Source organism: Oryctolagus cuniculus, chromosome 3, assembly GCF_964237555.1.
Source record: "Oryctolagus cuniculus chromosome 3, mOryCun1.1, whole genome shotgun sequence".
Taxonomy (NCBI): domain Eukaryota; kingdom Metazoa; phylum Chordata; class Mammalia; order Lagomorpha; family Leporidae; genus Oryctolagus; species Oryctolagus cuniculus.
Window position 1 is genome coordinate 38,078,758 of NC_091434.1, and position 15,964 is coordinate 38,094,721.

The 15,964-nt window shown below is 47.7% G+C and overlaps 1 protein-coding gene across 6 annotated transcripts in view; it reads right to left on the reverse strand.

Moving 5' to 3' along the window:
• Positions 1–15,964, reverse strand: part of CDK15 (cyclin dependent kinase 15) — a 105,638-nt gene that overhangs the window by 23,028 nt on the left and 66,646 nt on the right. For all 6 annotated transcript variants that reach the window (XM_051849286.2, XM_070070379.1, XM_051849288.2 and 3 more), the window contains exon 10: positions 14,988–15,051. In XM_051849286.2, coding sequence (XP_051705246.2) covers positions 14,988–15,051 — 64 coding nt within the window. The remainder of the gene's footprint in view (positions 1–14,987; positions 15,052–15,964) is intronic.

Genomic DNA, 15,964 nt, shown 5'->3' on the forward strand with positions numbered 1-15,964 from the left:
CATACGTTCGGTGGGACTTGGCAAGTGCAACCCCGGCAAACTGATAATAAAGGTACTTCTAAAAGTTTGCAGAAAAGCAAAATTCAAGAGCTAAATTTATCTTGGTGCAAAAAATAAATTGAAATCCAGGCACAATTTTTTTTCCTACTATGCCTTTTTCCATGAACTTTTTGAAGACCACCTCCTATTCAGAAGAGTCAACATTTATTTAACACATACAGTGCGGAGCATGAACTAAGTGCTGGGGAGAATGTAAAAGAAATCTCCCTCCCTTGCCGACTTTACAATTCATTTGGGAGAACAAAGCAGACATGCAGGCATGAAGTCATGCCACAGTGTCTCAGAGACTCAGACCAGTGGAAGGGGAGGGGCTCGTTTTATGCCACATGAAATAAAAACGGGAATGAATCCTGGTTGGAATAATCCAAAGTGGGTGATAATAGAAGTTAGAATTTTCTTGGGCGCACTCTATAACATTTACACTTGGGTACATGTGTTTCTATTATCCCTGGCATTGACAGTATTTAACCCACTGTTTAACCCCAACTGCACCGACTCTGAAAGGGAACAATTTCTCATTCACGGATTGAATGCTTTCTCTAGGCAAGGCCTCGGGAGGGGCTGTGGAGGATGGCCGCTGATGCTGCTCCTCACCAATCCCCCGTCTTTCCCACTCCACTCTCAGAGAGCAGTTCAGCTCTCACGTAAAATGATATTGCTGGCTGGTATTTGTCTTAGGTCTGGAATGATGTAATTGCTTTGGTCTTAGAGATCTCTCCTCCCAGCTCCTATACAAATAGGATAAACCAAGACTGTGTATCACAACGAAGAACTTAGTCATAGTTGGGCAAAAGCTTATTTGGAGAATACAGACATTCGTGTTGGGTTGTGCATAGAAAGACTTGGGAGATCCTCAGAGCATAGTGGCAGTGCAAATGGGTAACCACGCTTTCTGCTTCTATGCCTGTTTTCACACAACTTTATTATATGAATAAAAGGCATATGTAACCAGCCCTTGCCATCAGTTCCTAATCCCTAGGTTCTGTGTTCAGGGATTTAACCAACCGTGGATGGAAAATACAAGTATTTGGGAAAATACCTGCCTCGGGGCTTGTTTCCATCATTCCCTAAAGAATACACAAAGCAGCGATTTGCGTCGTATTACGTCTTCTAAGTAGTCTAGAGATGATTTAAATGATCCGGGAAGATGTGCGTAGGTTATACATATGCAAAGATGACGGTGCTTATCTAAGAGACTTGAGCATCTGTGGGTTTTGCTATCCATGGAGGCCGAGCCTGGAATGGATCCCCTGTGCCTAGCGAGGGACGACTGGATTCCTTTGGAATTTCAAAAGTCAGTTCAATTAAGAATTGAATTTATAGTACCAAGAGTTGTAGGGTGAAAGCAGTGATCAAAGAAGGCGATTTAAGCTGGGTTTTCAAGGTCAGATGCAATCAAGTGTGGACCACTCGGCTGGCACTTTAGAGTCCCAGGTGGGTATTAAGGGAAGCACTTGTATATACAAGCTATTTAGTTTCCGTGCAGTATGATTTTGGCTGAATTCAAAATAGTCCGTAAAGATAAGAAGCGGGCATTTGTTTAACATGTTTATTTCCAAAGTCCCTTTCTGCTGCCTGTTTACAGTTCTTCCCTGACCAAGCAAAATTAGGATATTTCCTCATTCTGTCATTTTGCAATTTCCAATCAACATAATGAAGTCTATTTCAACCCTTTCTTGTCTTCTCTTTTTCCTTCTTAGAGCTCTATGTGCTGTGGGTTTTTTGTTTGCTTCTTTTTTGGCCATGAGTATTTTGTCAAAATTAACATTATGAGAGAGAGAGAGAGAGAGAGAGAGAGAGAAGCACTAACAGCTATTCTACTCCCTAAATGCCTAAAACAGCGAGGGCTGGTCAGAGCTGAAGCCTGGAGCTGGTTACGCCATCCACGTGGGTGGCTTGCGCTATCACTGCTGCCTCCCAGGGTCTGCGCTAACAGGAAGCTGAGTCAGGAGCCGGAGCCAGGAATCAAACTCAGCTACCTTGATCGAGGATGTGGCATTGTAACCACTGGGCTAAATGCCTGCCCCTGGCCTTTCACTACTACCTGTACCTCCATGCTGTCCTGGAGCCCGCATCAGGATGGAGCCCGCGTCAGGAGTTAGCTAAATGGGCACATGTGAGGGTCTGCCGACTGACTGTGCTGCTGAGGCTCAAAGCAAGCTACACCGATCCTGTCTGCCCTCAGGTCCTCAACCTAGGCTGCAGGTCCGGGTCTCCCCACTAGGATGCCGAAAGAGCTCAGTGAGGCAAGGATCGTAAGTGACTGCTCTGAGCATTAACCAAAATAAACCCAGTTTGCCTTTCCTTCCTCTTTGTGTTCCTTTGAAAAGTGACGGGCAGTGTAAACAGCAGGGCTGAACCCCGGACCTGGAGTTTGAGTCCCTGCCCTGCCGCTTGTAGCAGCGGTGTGACCTGAAGGTGTTGCTTAGCTTTTAACTGGGACTCACTTTTTCCGTCTGCAGAAGGGGGCTAACATTACAGTTCCTGCAGCACAGGGCTGAGAGACCCAGCACAGCAAGGATAATCCACGTCTTTCCTCGTTGTCTCTTTTTCCTGCCTCTTTCCGTTGCCCATATGCCATGGTTCTCTCCCTGCTCTCCCAGATTTCTGCCTTGTGGCTGTCCTCGGGAGCCTTCTACAAGGATCTCCCTCTACTGAAATTCTAACTTGCTCTGAGCTCCTGTTCGGATAAGCCTGGTTTGATTTCTTCTGGATCCTTGGCAAGAGGTGTGTTTCCTTGCTGTTCGGCGTGGAAACAGAAACACAGACTCAGACTGATTTCCTTTCTGCCTCTTACGAACTCGAGGACTTGAGGGAAATTGCTTCACCTCTCTGGTTAAGTAACTGAGCAAGTTTCCAAGTCTGTAAAATGGGCATCAGTGCTCCCGTCGTTGGGACGATTGGGTAAGGTGCGGCAGGTCGCATTGGAGAGGGCTCCGTGAATGTTGGTCTCCGGCCTTTTCTTCTTCTTCTTCCCTCATTTTATACTTTTTTGTTGTTGTTGTTTTTTATTTGACAGGTAGAGCGCCGCTATGGCTGGCGCTGTGCCGATCCGAAGCCAGGAGCCAGGTGCTTCCTCCTGGTCTCCCATGTGGGTGCAGGGCCCAAATACTTGGGCCATCCTCCACTGCCTTCCCGGGCCACAGCAGAGACCTGGGCTGGAAGAGGAGTAACCGGGACTAGAACCTGGCGCCCATATGAGATGCCGGTGCCGCAGGTGGAGGATTAACCAAGTGAGCCATGGCGCTGGCCCACTTCTTCCCTCATTTTAGACAGGTGGCATGGTCTAACCATGGCAGAACTGCTCATGAACCTCACCTCGGGGACTCCACAAGCCAGGCCATCCTGGCTCCGCCCCCCTGCTGCTGGGGAGGGTCCAGGCGCTGGTTAGCTGTGGTGCGGTTATTTTGTCTTTAATGGTCTCCAGATGTTTCCAGGGAGGAGCTAAGATTAGCAGAGGGGCTGCCGGCCCAGCGCGAGGGCAGGCTCGGCCCTCACCAGCGACACGCACACGTCCCAGAGGCTCATTTCCTCCCGTGAGGTTGCAGTGAGATTTCCATTCATCAGTGCACATGAACATTGTAGAACGCGGTGTCTGTCACGTGCTTAATATGCCGCTCGAGGGTGTGAAGGAGCAAGCAGGACAAAGCGAGAGGACTCTATTCTCCTAAATTCTACCAGGACCCGGGAGTAACTACCTCCTGAACTCGGGACAGATTTGTGCTGACTCTCCCCACCCCCATGTCTATTCTGTAGCTCCATGAGCGGGATCGAGGGGTTGATGTGTTCAGGGTCCACCAGGGAGCTGCTAGGAAGCTGAGCCCGAGCCCAGTGCTTGTCTGTGGCCACCCTCCCGCTCTGATGCAGATAACCTGACGCTGAATGACCTTGTCTCTCTCCCATTGATTTTTCCCAGTAGTTAAGCTGCAAGCGATCAATGCGAGAATGATCCACAAACAGACAGGCATTTTACACAGCGCCATTTCAAGAGGAGTCTGCTCCTCTGGCCTTAATAGCCTCTAAAAATAATAGGTCTGGAGGTAGCTTGTTTCCCTTCTCCTTCCAACGATAATAGTAAATTATTACACCAGATTTTTCTCCATCTCCTCCTTCTGCAGCTCTCTTGAAAAGAGCTCTCTCGTTTGCGTTCAATTGGAATTCAAGGCAGGAAAAGCCATGGAAGTTGCAAAAAAGTAAAGAAGCAGAACATTTTAATTTCCAAACTAAGTGGGATGAAATGAAGGATGATTGCTGTCGCAGTGAAAAGCAGTCCCTTTTCCAGAAAGGATTTAGAAAGCTCATTTCACAATGGACTCAAGTATGGTAACCTTAGTCAACAGAGATTTGTTGATTGATTGATAAAACATCCCTGGGACCATTTGGAGTCTTAGCTCAAGGTAAAACATTTTCTAGTTACTATAGACTTGCCACGAGCACCCTAAGGTTATCTTATGGTGTGGTCTATGAACTACATCTCTGGAATTTCCTGAATACAATACATTCTTGAGATACCATATGGTTAAATAGTTGATAATGTTGCTGGCCTTATTTTGCTATCTCAAGCAGTAACTAACAAACCTGTAGCTCTGTTTCACCCACCTGCACCTCACCCCTACCCTAAACACACACACACACACCCACACACACACACACACACACTCATCCCTCCCTGCTGCTGGCTCCACTCTTCAGGGAGCTGACACAGAAGCTCCCTTCGTCTTTGGCTAAGCACCTTTGCCGGGCTTTAGATCCTTCCTTGAGTTACTGGGACTCTATGAGATGATGCTCTCACCAAGGATACTCCTTGACATTGAGTTTGGTGCTGCAACTCATAGTTTCTGTGGCTTCTGAGAAAATACCCCATCCCCTGGATCCTGTTCCTAAGGTCTGTGTCAGGAAGGGCAGGTGGAAGGATTGGGCGCAGTCAGGAGTCGCCTTTCTCAGGGCCAGTACCACGGTGAATGTCTCCGCTGCAACAAATGACCTTCGAGCCATAGCCTGATCATGCTTTTCCGCAGTTATCACAGTCAGTGATGCATCATTTGACATCTGCCCTCCCCTGCAGTCTTTACACATACATGGGGCCATCAAAATGTTCACGCAAAAAGCATGTCATGAAAAAACTGCATGAGTTCTAAAAATGTTTCACATCAAAATTAACTTCTGTTAAAACTCCACTATTCCATGAACTTCTTGAAGTTCCTTCTGTATGGAAGGGCTACCACATGCAGTTGTTGGGCTCCACAATGAGAATACACAGACATGGTACCTGGCTCTCCCCCAGCGAGCTTATGGTGGGGTTTCCATGGTATTATTATTTATTATGATTTCCTTGTCCTCTTTAGTCCTTTTCCGTTTCCAAAGGCTCCTTTTCCTCTTCCCGGCTCTTCAGTGTGGGGTTCCATCCTGGCCTTCTCTCCTTTCTCTGAGCACTGCCCCCTGGGCAATTGAATTCACACTTGGAGCTTTAAATACCTCTTTAAGCAGATGACTTCCAATTGTGTATTTCTGGATTGTCCTCTTGTAATTACAGGCTTGCATTTCTCACTGATTTTCAGATATCTCCATTTGGTGGTCCTGAAGGTATCTTAACCTCACAATGTTGAAACCTTCTGGGTCCTCACTACTTTCTCCCTTTATTGCCTAAGGCAGTCAATAGCTCTATCATGCTCCCACCCATCAGAGATAGGTTTCTGCCCCCAGCTCAGATCCAAGCAGTCACGCCTCCCACTGACCACCTCCTATATGCTTTGTAGATGTGTCCTCTTCTCTCCTTATCCCTTGCCACTGTACTGCTGGAGACTTGCGATTTGTCTTCTAAAGCATTGCCACTTTGCTCTGGTCTCATCTACCATCAACCCAATTCTACATGGAGTCTTCCAGCAACTTTTTATAAAACTAAACTCTGTCATCTCATGCCCTGGTAAAAAGCATCCAATGCCCTCTCTGTGCTTATAGGTCGAAGTCCAAATCATTAAGATGATCACCAGGCACTTCCCAATCTGGTCCCCATTTCTACCTTTCTACCTCTAGTTAATCTCGATATGTGGCCCAGCACAAAGGCAACATTCCAATTAACTTGAGCAATTCATCTGCTTTGTATATTATCAGATCCAGCTATGTGATGTTTAGTGAAGTTTCAGTCCACGATGGATTGATTATAACAGCAGCCCAACAAGATGAAAATGGAGCTGAAAACTTCCTGTGGCCTAATGACGTCATAGTAGTCCAAACATCACAGTGCAATGTACTATTTATGTTTGTGGTGACTTACCATGCTGCCAGTCATATGAAAGTATAGCACACACAATACAGGATACTTGATAATAAGTGACTATGTTACTGGTTTATGTATTCTACTATACTCTACATCACTTATTTTAGACCGTACTTCTGCTTGAAAAAGAAAGTTGACTATAAAACAGTGTTCCATGGGGTTGCTGTTGTGGCGTAGTGGGTAAAGCCGCTACTTGCAGTGTTGGTATCCCATATGGGTGCTGGTTCAAGACCCAGCTGCTCCACTTCCCATCCAGTTCTCTGCTATAGCATGGGAAAGCAGTAGAGGATGACCCAAAGCCTTGGGCCTCTGTACCCACGTGGGAGACCTGGAAGAAGCTCCTGGCTCCTGGCTTTGGATCAGCTCAGCTCTAGCCATTGCAGCCATCTGAGGAGTGAACCAGCGGATGGAAGACCTCTCTCTCCTCTCTCTCTCCCTCTCCCTCTGCCTCTCTGTAACAACTCTGCCTTTCAAATACATAAATAAATCTTTTTTTAAAGGTCTTCCTTCCGTTGGTTCACCCCACAAATGGCCGCTAAGGCCGGCGCGCTGCACTGATCCGAAGCCAGGAGCTAGGTGCTTCCTCCTGGTCTCCCATGCGGGTGCAGGGCCCAAGCACTTGGGCCATCCTCCACTGCTTTCCTGGGCCACAGCAGAGAGCTGGACTGGAAGAGGAGCAACCAGGACAGAACCGGCGCCCCAACCGGGACTAGAACCCAGGGTGCCGGCGCTGCAGGCGGAGGATTAGCCAAGTGAGCTGCGGCGCCGGCCCATAAATAAATCTTTAAAAAAACAAAAACAAAAACAAAACAAAACACAGTGTGCCATGGCAAGCCAGCAGCAGCCTCGTACGTCTGTGTCTCCCATGTCTCTTGGTGGCATGGAGAAGCCACGTCGAGCGAGTGACCTGCACCACCTGGGTAAGTTCACTGTGTGATGTTCTCAGATGCCTTTCTCAGACTGCGTCCCTGTGGCTGAGGGGCGCGTGGCTGGGTCCTTGCTTTCCTGCCCTTCTGGGTCTAGTTCTTGTCTCTGAGAAGTCCCTCTCTTGCTCATCTGGAGAAAACCATCTTCCTCTAGTCATCTTCTTCTAATAACATTAGCACTGCAAGTAGCTAATGTCTCCTCCACTCAAATCCACCCTGAAATTCCCTGCGTGGGATCCTCGCATTGCATGTCAGAGTGCCTGGTTTGGGTCCCGATTCTAACTCCAGCTTTCTCTACTGTGCACCCCAGAGGCAGCAGATGGTGGCTCACATACTTGGGTCCCGGCCACCCATGTGGGAGACCTGGATTAAGTTTTGGGTTCCTGGCTTTGGTCTGACCCAGCACTGACTGTTGTGGGCATCTGGGGACGTGAGAAGGCAGATGAAAGATCTCCGTCTCTGACTCTCTGCCTTTTTAAACAAAATGGGGGGAAAATGTCAGTTACTGCAGATAGCCCGTTTCTGTGCCCTACTCTACGTCTTACAGAGGTTGATCGTGCAAGGCGCTGGCTGTGAAGACAGGGAAAGAGCCTCTGCTTGAAGCCAGTTCCATGACACTCAGCACCACTAGGCTTCTTTTCTTCTTGAACTTGGAAAGAATATAGCAAGGTTTTGCTTTACTACTTTTAACATTTAAAAAATTTGTTTTTTAAATTGATAAGTAAAAATTATACATATGAGCAGCATTTGACTTTAAAAATATTTTATACCTGCTTTCACTCACTTGCAATTTTCCTAATCTTAATTAAGATCATCTACTCCCCCTCAATTAAAAACTAATAATTGCCACCAAATAAATTAAAGATAAGGAAACTAAAAATAAATGTAGAAACTAGAAGAAACTATTAATGAAGATCAAAGTGGGCTGTGTATCTAAATTAATTTCACTGACTGATGTGGGGGACGGGTTAATAAAGATGTTAATAGTAACTCCCCGGGAGCCTTCGGCTGCACTCCAGAAGCGAGACGGTAATGAGCCCAGCCGGGCTTCAGAGATTTGGTGAGCGCCAGTGGCTTCATTAGCTGTGGCGAGGGAGGGCCGCTGGGGTCCCAGGGTGGGGACTCCACTCACATTGCGTTCCAGGAACATGGCGCCAAGCTCACAGATCCGAGAACAGGGTCATTTGGAACTAGACTTAGAAAAATGTTCTTAGCTGGTCTCCAGTCTAGGGCATTGTTTTAACGACCAAATCAATACGGTTGCCCTTTGGTTGTTGAGGTCACGCGGAATACTGTGGTGAACTTCACCTTGGAGTCTAAAAGGCCTGGATGTTCTGGGCGGCCGCTTCCTGGCTGGGTGACCCTAGGCGTGATGCACACCTCTAAAAGCCTCAGCTCTCTCATGGGTGCCTCTTTCTGCTAGGGCTTTGGGAATCAATGTAACTTAATGCATGTAAAATGCCTAATGCATAGTGGTGGCTGATAAACAGTAGTTACTATTACCCAGGAATAAGGTGAATAACTCTTTACAGATTCTTTCTTAGCAAAGCAGTCGGAAGCAGAGTTATTACTCTTAGAGGCTGCAGCTGGAAGTGGAACCCCGGTGTCTAATTCCCAGTCATTGATTTACTTCACAAACATCCACTGAGCACCCACTAATGCGCCGGTTAGGGGGCATGTGTGAAATGCTAAAGGCACCAGACGTGGTTGGGTTTACTCTGCAGAAAACTCCAGCCTTCCTCCCACTTCCCCACGTTTGGAGCAATGAACAACGGGAACATTCATGCTGCCTGAGATTTCGGAGCCCTTGCTGGGTGCCCACTAGGTGGCACGTAGATGACACAGGTTAGGGGCGTGGGCACAGCATGGGTGGCCATCTTGTAGAGGTGCAGGTGCTGAGGGCAGCATGGACCCTTTGCCAGACAGACAGCCCTAACAGGCGCTCATGCTGACTGAGATCAGTGTCATAGGGCTGAGGTCGGCTCTTACCACATGGGAGTTCAGGCACCACAGAGGCCCAAGCGAGCACAAACCAAAGTGAATTCTGGCCCCTGGAGATGTGCCCGACAGCTAGAAAGAGGCCAAGGCTTCTAGAGGGGCTACAAGTGAAGACATGGGGAGAGCGTCAGTTCTCGCACACTTGTCCCTGAGCAACAGGGCATCTACAGATGCAGAAAACAGAACAGGAGCCAGCTTTTATTGAGCGCCTACTGAAAGCCGGGCACTGTGGCAGATGCTGTTCCATGGTTTTCTTTCTCTCTCTCTCTCTCTCTCTCTCTCTCTTTCTCTCTTTCTCTCTTTCTCTCTTTCTTTCTCTCTTTCTTTCTCGGCACTGCCCTGCAAGATAAACAGAGGGACACAGCCCCAGTGGAAGGAGAGCGAGCTTTGCAATGAGGCATCGCCTCTTCGTGAGCCTGGGAGAAAAGTCTCCAGAAAAAAGGAACTTCTCCAAGTGCCCCCAGATGGCAACAGGGCGCTTGCACGTGCCATTCCGTAGAGAGGTTCCGCCCGCGGTCAGGGCCGGGCTTACTCTCTTCCCCACTAGGTTCCCACCGCGGAATAGCGCCCTCGCTGAAGAACCTGGCGCCGTGGGCCTGATGAGCTCAGATCGTGTTCCCAGCAAACGCACCGAGACTTGGATCAGAACCCTTCGAGTACAAAGCCACCCAGCCCTTTTGGGGATTTTGATCACCCCCTGTCCCACAGAGGGTGTCAGAGGCAGGAAGCGCTCACGCTGGATTTAAAGTCCAAACAAGCCCTTGGCAGAGAGAGGCGGCCTGGCTGGCTGATGCCGGCGTTGCATCCCTGTTATTGCCTGCTTCCACCTGGTGGCCAGAAGCGGGGACGGCAGGCACGCGGAAAAAGAGCCGGGCATGGCCAGGATCTGTGTCCCTTAATAGGACAGCTGATTGTGGTCCCCACCGGGCTTTTTCTACCACTTTCCTGCCTTTTGAGCTCCGCTGCGTTCTTCCAGTGGAAGAACTTCCCGCGTGCGGTGTTCTTTCTTGGGAGGGAAGGGACCAGGATAACCCCAGAAGCCTCCGCGCCGCTGAGCTCCTGTCACAAATCAGGCATGATTTTCCGCAGATATTTCTTTAAAAAGTTTGAAGGCCTCGAAGGACTCTCTTCCCTTCTCTCTGGGAACAAGCATCAAAGAACAGGAACAAAATGCTTTGCGTGCACATCAAGAACACTAATTGCCAATTTGGCAAATGCATTGACTAATGTCATGCACTGCTATTTCTAAATCCTCTCCCGTCCTTGACCCCCAGTATCTAGATGTAAACTTGGAACCATTAGTGGGGCAGGATAAAGTCTTCGGGTGCCTCCAATGGAATTGAGAGGGATTTAAACTCAGCGCTTTTGAGTGTGGTGAAATGAACTCAGCAGTACATTAATGCTAGGATTTGAGCTCACACAGCGTGAGCGCTTTCAAAAACCGTGTTTAAGGAAGCAAACAGAGCCGCGACAGGCCCTTTCAGGGGAGCCAGAGGAGTCGGATGAAACAATCAATGACACGTTACAAACCACAACTGGGCTGCAATCATGTGGGCAGCAGGAAAGTCTCTCTTTATCACGGGATCTTTGCGTCTAATGAGACAGCGCCTGGGCGTTCGCGTTAGCCGGGAAATGTCTAAATATTTAGCTGATGCTCTTCAAAGCCTTACACGATTCTGTAGCGAGCCGGTCTCTAAGGTCCGACCTTATTGCCACTGGGAAAAATCTGTCCAAAGGGAATTCATTGGAAAAGCCAGAAAACGTGATGATGAAAATACTCGTGTTGACGTGTTTCCTTCTCAAAATGAACTATGGCTAGTGTCCTTCAAAGACTTCGTTCAACAACAGTACGTTGCCAGTAAGGACTTTCTCTTAATTGACTCTGCCTCCTTCCCTACTTCGGAAACATGCGTGTGTTCTTCCTGTTTGCTCAGAGTGAGCCCCACCCTGCACGGCATGGCAGATCCGCGGACCACCTGGCCCCTCCGCAGTGCTGGGGGCACAAAAGGGGAATGACTGTGACTCCCAAGTGCCTTTTCTTGGGCGTGGAAGGGGGAGCTAAGAAAGCTGCAGGAATTTTCTAAAACTGCCCATGGGAGTCCATCGTTGAAATTCACACCATGGTCTTAGCACATTTTAGCCTAAGATGAACATCGGGTGTGCTCTGAGCTTCGAGGGTCTTCTAGGCCACATCTCAGTCATGGCAGCAACTGGGACTCGAACCTCTGCTGGCTCCCTGATGGTAGAATTCCCTCTGGCTTCCTGTGGCCTCTCTTAGGCGTCGCCGCTGGCACTTCTCCCTTCCCCCACGGAGGCGGCCAGCTCAGCCCCAGTTCCCCGCCAGTTTGATTAATGTGTCTTGGCTAATTGTGTGAAAGATGGCAGCCCTTTAGCAAGTGTGACCGGTTTATTGTTGAGCCAATCAGGGGCGCCTCGGTTCGCGTGTGAAAAGGGGGTGTGTTGCCAGGGAGGCTGAGTGTTTGGCGGCAGAGTCAAAGCAGGAGCGTTTTGGGGGGTCACACAGCAACACCCACTTCTTTGAGGGGGTGTTACTATGCTCTACTAAACCTGTAAACCTCTTACTCAAAGCACTTTTTCTCTCCTCCCTCTTTTTTCAAGATCTTTTTTTTCCCATGGTGCGAACAGGCAAGACACCGGCTACTCTGCAGATGGAGTTCACGTTCCAGGGTTTTTAATATTTCACTTTTATATTTCTGTTAGAGAATGATCCTGCTGAGAGTCTGGGAATCCGTGCTCCTCAGAACCCCCTCACTGACACTTGGATATATTGCTCTGAAAGCTATCCCAGGAGAAAAGATTAAACAAAAAAAGCCTACTTTTCAAAGCCTACTTCTCAATCTGCCCACATCAAAATAAGACAACTGGCCCTTTGAAGTGGAGGACACGGAGTTCTCAGCCGGCTTGCTTAGAATGGAGAGTGGGGGAGAAGAAAGGAGAGAAAGGGAGGAAGGCAGGAGGGGGGGCAGGGAGAGAGGGAGGGAGGGAGGGAAAGAAGGCAGCAAGCAAGGAGGGAGGGAAGGGGGCAGTCTCTAAAATTCACACAGCCCGCTCACCTTTTCCAGACTGAATCAGGCGCAAGAGCCTGAATTGATGGCTAGAAACCTGCCTCCCAGAGCCCTAAGAAAACAGAGGTAACTCATCAGAGAAACTTGTCCCGCGGCATTAGCACCAGGTGATTTTTAAAAGCCCTGGACAAACAGAAGCTATATTGTTCTCCCAGACAGAGTTCCAACGGTGCTAGAAACGACAGAGTGGACATGGATGGACACTGGGTGGGTCCCTCAAGTCCGGAGCCACCAAGCTCCCTCAAAATTGTACCAGCTGAATGCCAAGTTTGGAGGCGCCACTCCTTAGAATGAAAAGGAATGGAAGAGAATGCTTGTCCAGAATGGTGTTAACACAGGTCTCACCTGTGACGTTTTTCTGGCTCCCATCTCCTCTTTGGTTCCCCTTAATTATTGAAATTCAGGTGTATGGCAGCAGCAGCCACAGCTCAGGAATGGAGATGGGTGGGTGGGGCCCAAAAGGATCTTACGATTGACACAAGGAGATGCTCCTGTCTGACAGATGTTAATTGTCCTTTTGAAACACAGTCCTATGAGTGAGTTAGCAATAGTACCGATCCCACGCCCAAGACATGCTGGACTTTTAAGATTCATAAAGATGGTTAGAAATCTTGATGTGGCTAAGGTGACAACTCCCTTTCTTTCCTAAGCTCAGCCTGGCCCTTACCACAAGCTCCCTGAGCCTATGGAAGCAAGGTTCAAAAATGAGTACCCCAGAAACAAGAGAATTGGTGAACGAGTGTGGACGAATGGATCCAAAGTCCCGCTCCAGAGGTGCAGGAATCCACCACAGCCATCCCTGTAGCCCCAGCAACACTGCATAGCACCTAGCAGATGGCAGGTGCTTCACAATGAGGACTGGTTTGAGTGAAATTGAATCCTACTAGAAAAACGATGCAGAGTTTGAAAATACTGATGCTGGGCTTGGAGAATTTTCTTTATAAATTGAAATTGAGATATTACTTAGAAATAAGACCAAAATGAAAAACATAAAGTATTTCTATTTCATTGGAGCCCCAGTGTCTTATTTAGCAAAGAATCAGAAGGGAAGCATTTTGTCCAAGTTTCTAGCACTATTATTCTCACCAAAGCACTCTGTATTAGAGATCCTTGTTTATTGCCTGGATCAACCTGAAACCCACACGTGTGAGGCTTGGGGAACAACCTGTGCTCATACTGAAAATGGCAGCTTTGTTTTGACATCATCCCCATTGCTCTCTGCACCCATCTGTCACCCTAACCTTCTGCTTGCATCCATGTCAGCAAGCCGAGGAAAGTAAAGGGTCCCATTTTCACCCAGATGGAGAGTTGAGTGGACAAGGCAGGCAGGAACCAGGTTGTACCCAGAGACAGGAGTTACTGTTGTAGACTGGACCACAGTCGCTACAAGAGCATAACCTTTTCGCAGAGCAAAAGGAAAACGCACGATTCCAAGACTTTTGGAATGAGGGACATTTTTCTCACCGTTCAACTCAGGCAAAAGCATTCGAAATAGGAAACCATTCGTAAGTGATTCCAAGGCCATTAAACGATGGAAATGACCATTCACAAAGCGGCTTTAAGGACTTTGCAGTTAGTCCTGAGCTCTATGAAGAGTTCCTGTAACCCTGACCAGTTCAAGATACATGATCCCAGTGTATTGCTGCTTTAGCAAAAGTGTTAGATGTTAGAGACAAGAAGAAAAGAATCCTAGCTCCCCATGTCTTTTGTTTTCTTCCTTTAATCTCTAAATTTCTTACTCACCTGGACGCTAGCCAGGAAAATCTCATACCAATGTTAGTAATGACAACAATTTGGGAGAATCTTATATTAAGTCACGTGAGGATAGAAGAATATAAAGACCAGTAAATATGGCTTCGAGCGTATGCATCCTAATGTTGTCCTTATCAGTACGCTTCTGTCTATCTCCCCATTAATCCTGCCACTGAGTCCAGCTTTGGCCTGGCCTTCACTTGCTCCTCCAGCTCCTGGAACAACCCTTCGTCCTGTGGCTCATCTGACTGGCTTCTTCCTTCTGCCTCAGGACCCTTGATGTGACTCTCGGGTAATCTGACTCTTGGGGCCATTTCTCAACCACTTCCTCACAGACAGTACTTCCAACACTTACAGATCCACCTCCCACAGCCAGACTAAGAGACTCAAATGTGTGATAGATAATGACCGAGTCCAGAACAAATGGATGAATTCTTGGTAAGAACAATCTAGAGCCATCTGAGCTGGCTTGTCCTAAGCCTGGGGAGCCTCTACCCACCCCTTTCCGTTGTATTAGCTTTCTTTCATACTTTATGAGGATCACTGATCTACCAAATAAACTCCATGATAACCCGGAGGCTCAAGAGTGAGACCACCTCTTGAGTTGTTCTTTGGAGTCATTGTATTTGGAATTTGATGTGAAATGATAGTCATTTCAAATTCTTTTTCAGCTTGTTCCTTGTGTTTCACAGAATGTCACTGATCTAACCTCAACTACTATTTCAAAGTGCTTCTCATAAAAGGACTGGTCAGGGAATATAAGAATCTAGAAATCCATTTAGCTCTCTCTTTGCTATTAAGTTCTCAATGCAAGCAGAACACTGTGTGGCCAATGCCCTCCTTCCACTGCTAACTCTCAGAGTGTGCAGAAGCTTGTGTCAGTGTTACCTGGGTTGTAGTTAGGTAGCTTGGAGACTCCAGGCCAGGTATCTTCTGTAGGGACTCCCAACACCTACAAAAAGCCAGAGAAAGACAAAGAAGAGTGAGTGGGGAGACAAGGTGGATGGAGCAGATATGGAGACATAACGGAAATATAATGGGGAGGAAACAGGTGTGTGTCCCATTACATCAGCTCCTGTATCCGAGGAGCAAGCTTTACCTCTTCTAGTATTTGTAGCTTATCGGGAAACTTCCAGTGTATTCCTGGGGTCCTAGACCCATGTGTGCACTAACTCACTCGTAATCCTGAGACAGACCATAAAATAATTTCCCTAAATATTGCACAATCACTGCCTAAAGTGATTTCTCTAAATACCGCACAATCACCATGTATTAGGATATCACGCTGGGAGTTGGGGACCTGAGCAAGCAGAAGCGACTGCCCCTTTGCCTGACATAAGACGGCCGCATCTTTACTGACAAGAGACACTTGACAGCTTGAATTATGCCTCAGCGTGGGCATTCAGCTGTGCTCAAATTTGAAAGGATTTGGATTCCTGACCTTCAGGCAGTGGAATGTTGGCTGGAAATGACCCCAAACCTAACTCCAGTCCTTCCTACCAAATTCATCTGCTCTGCCTGTTTTCTCTGGGGCCAGCAGCTTGGAATATGGCATTGGATTTTCACTGGTGTGTGATAATGTTCATATCACTTGAAGAGGTTCTGGTCTATGTTCTGGTTTACCAAGCTGAAGCTCTAGTTTTTAATTAAGGTGTTGTGTGAAAGTAAAAGTCGTTTGGAATACAATGCCGAAACAGCTCAGATTTTGGGTGGAGCTGTCACCGTGTGTTTCCATGTAGGCATCACCTTACCAATCCTAAAAGCCTGTAGCCGGTCATATCTGGGAGCCAGAACAACATTTTGGTGAAAGACTAGTGAAACAGTAGTAGCCTTCATGACTCCTCTGCAATAAAGCTCTTCGATGA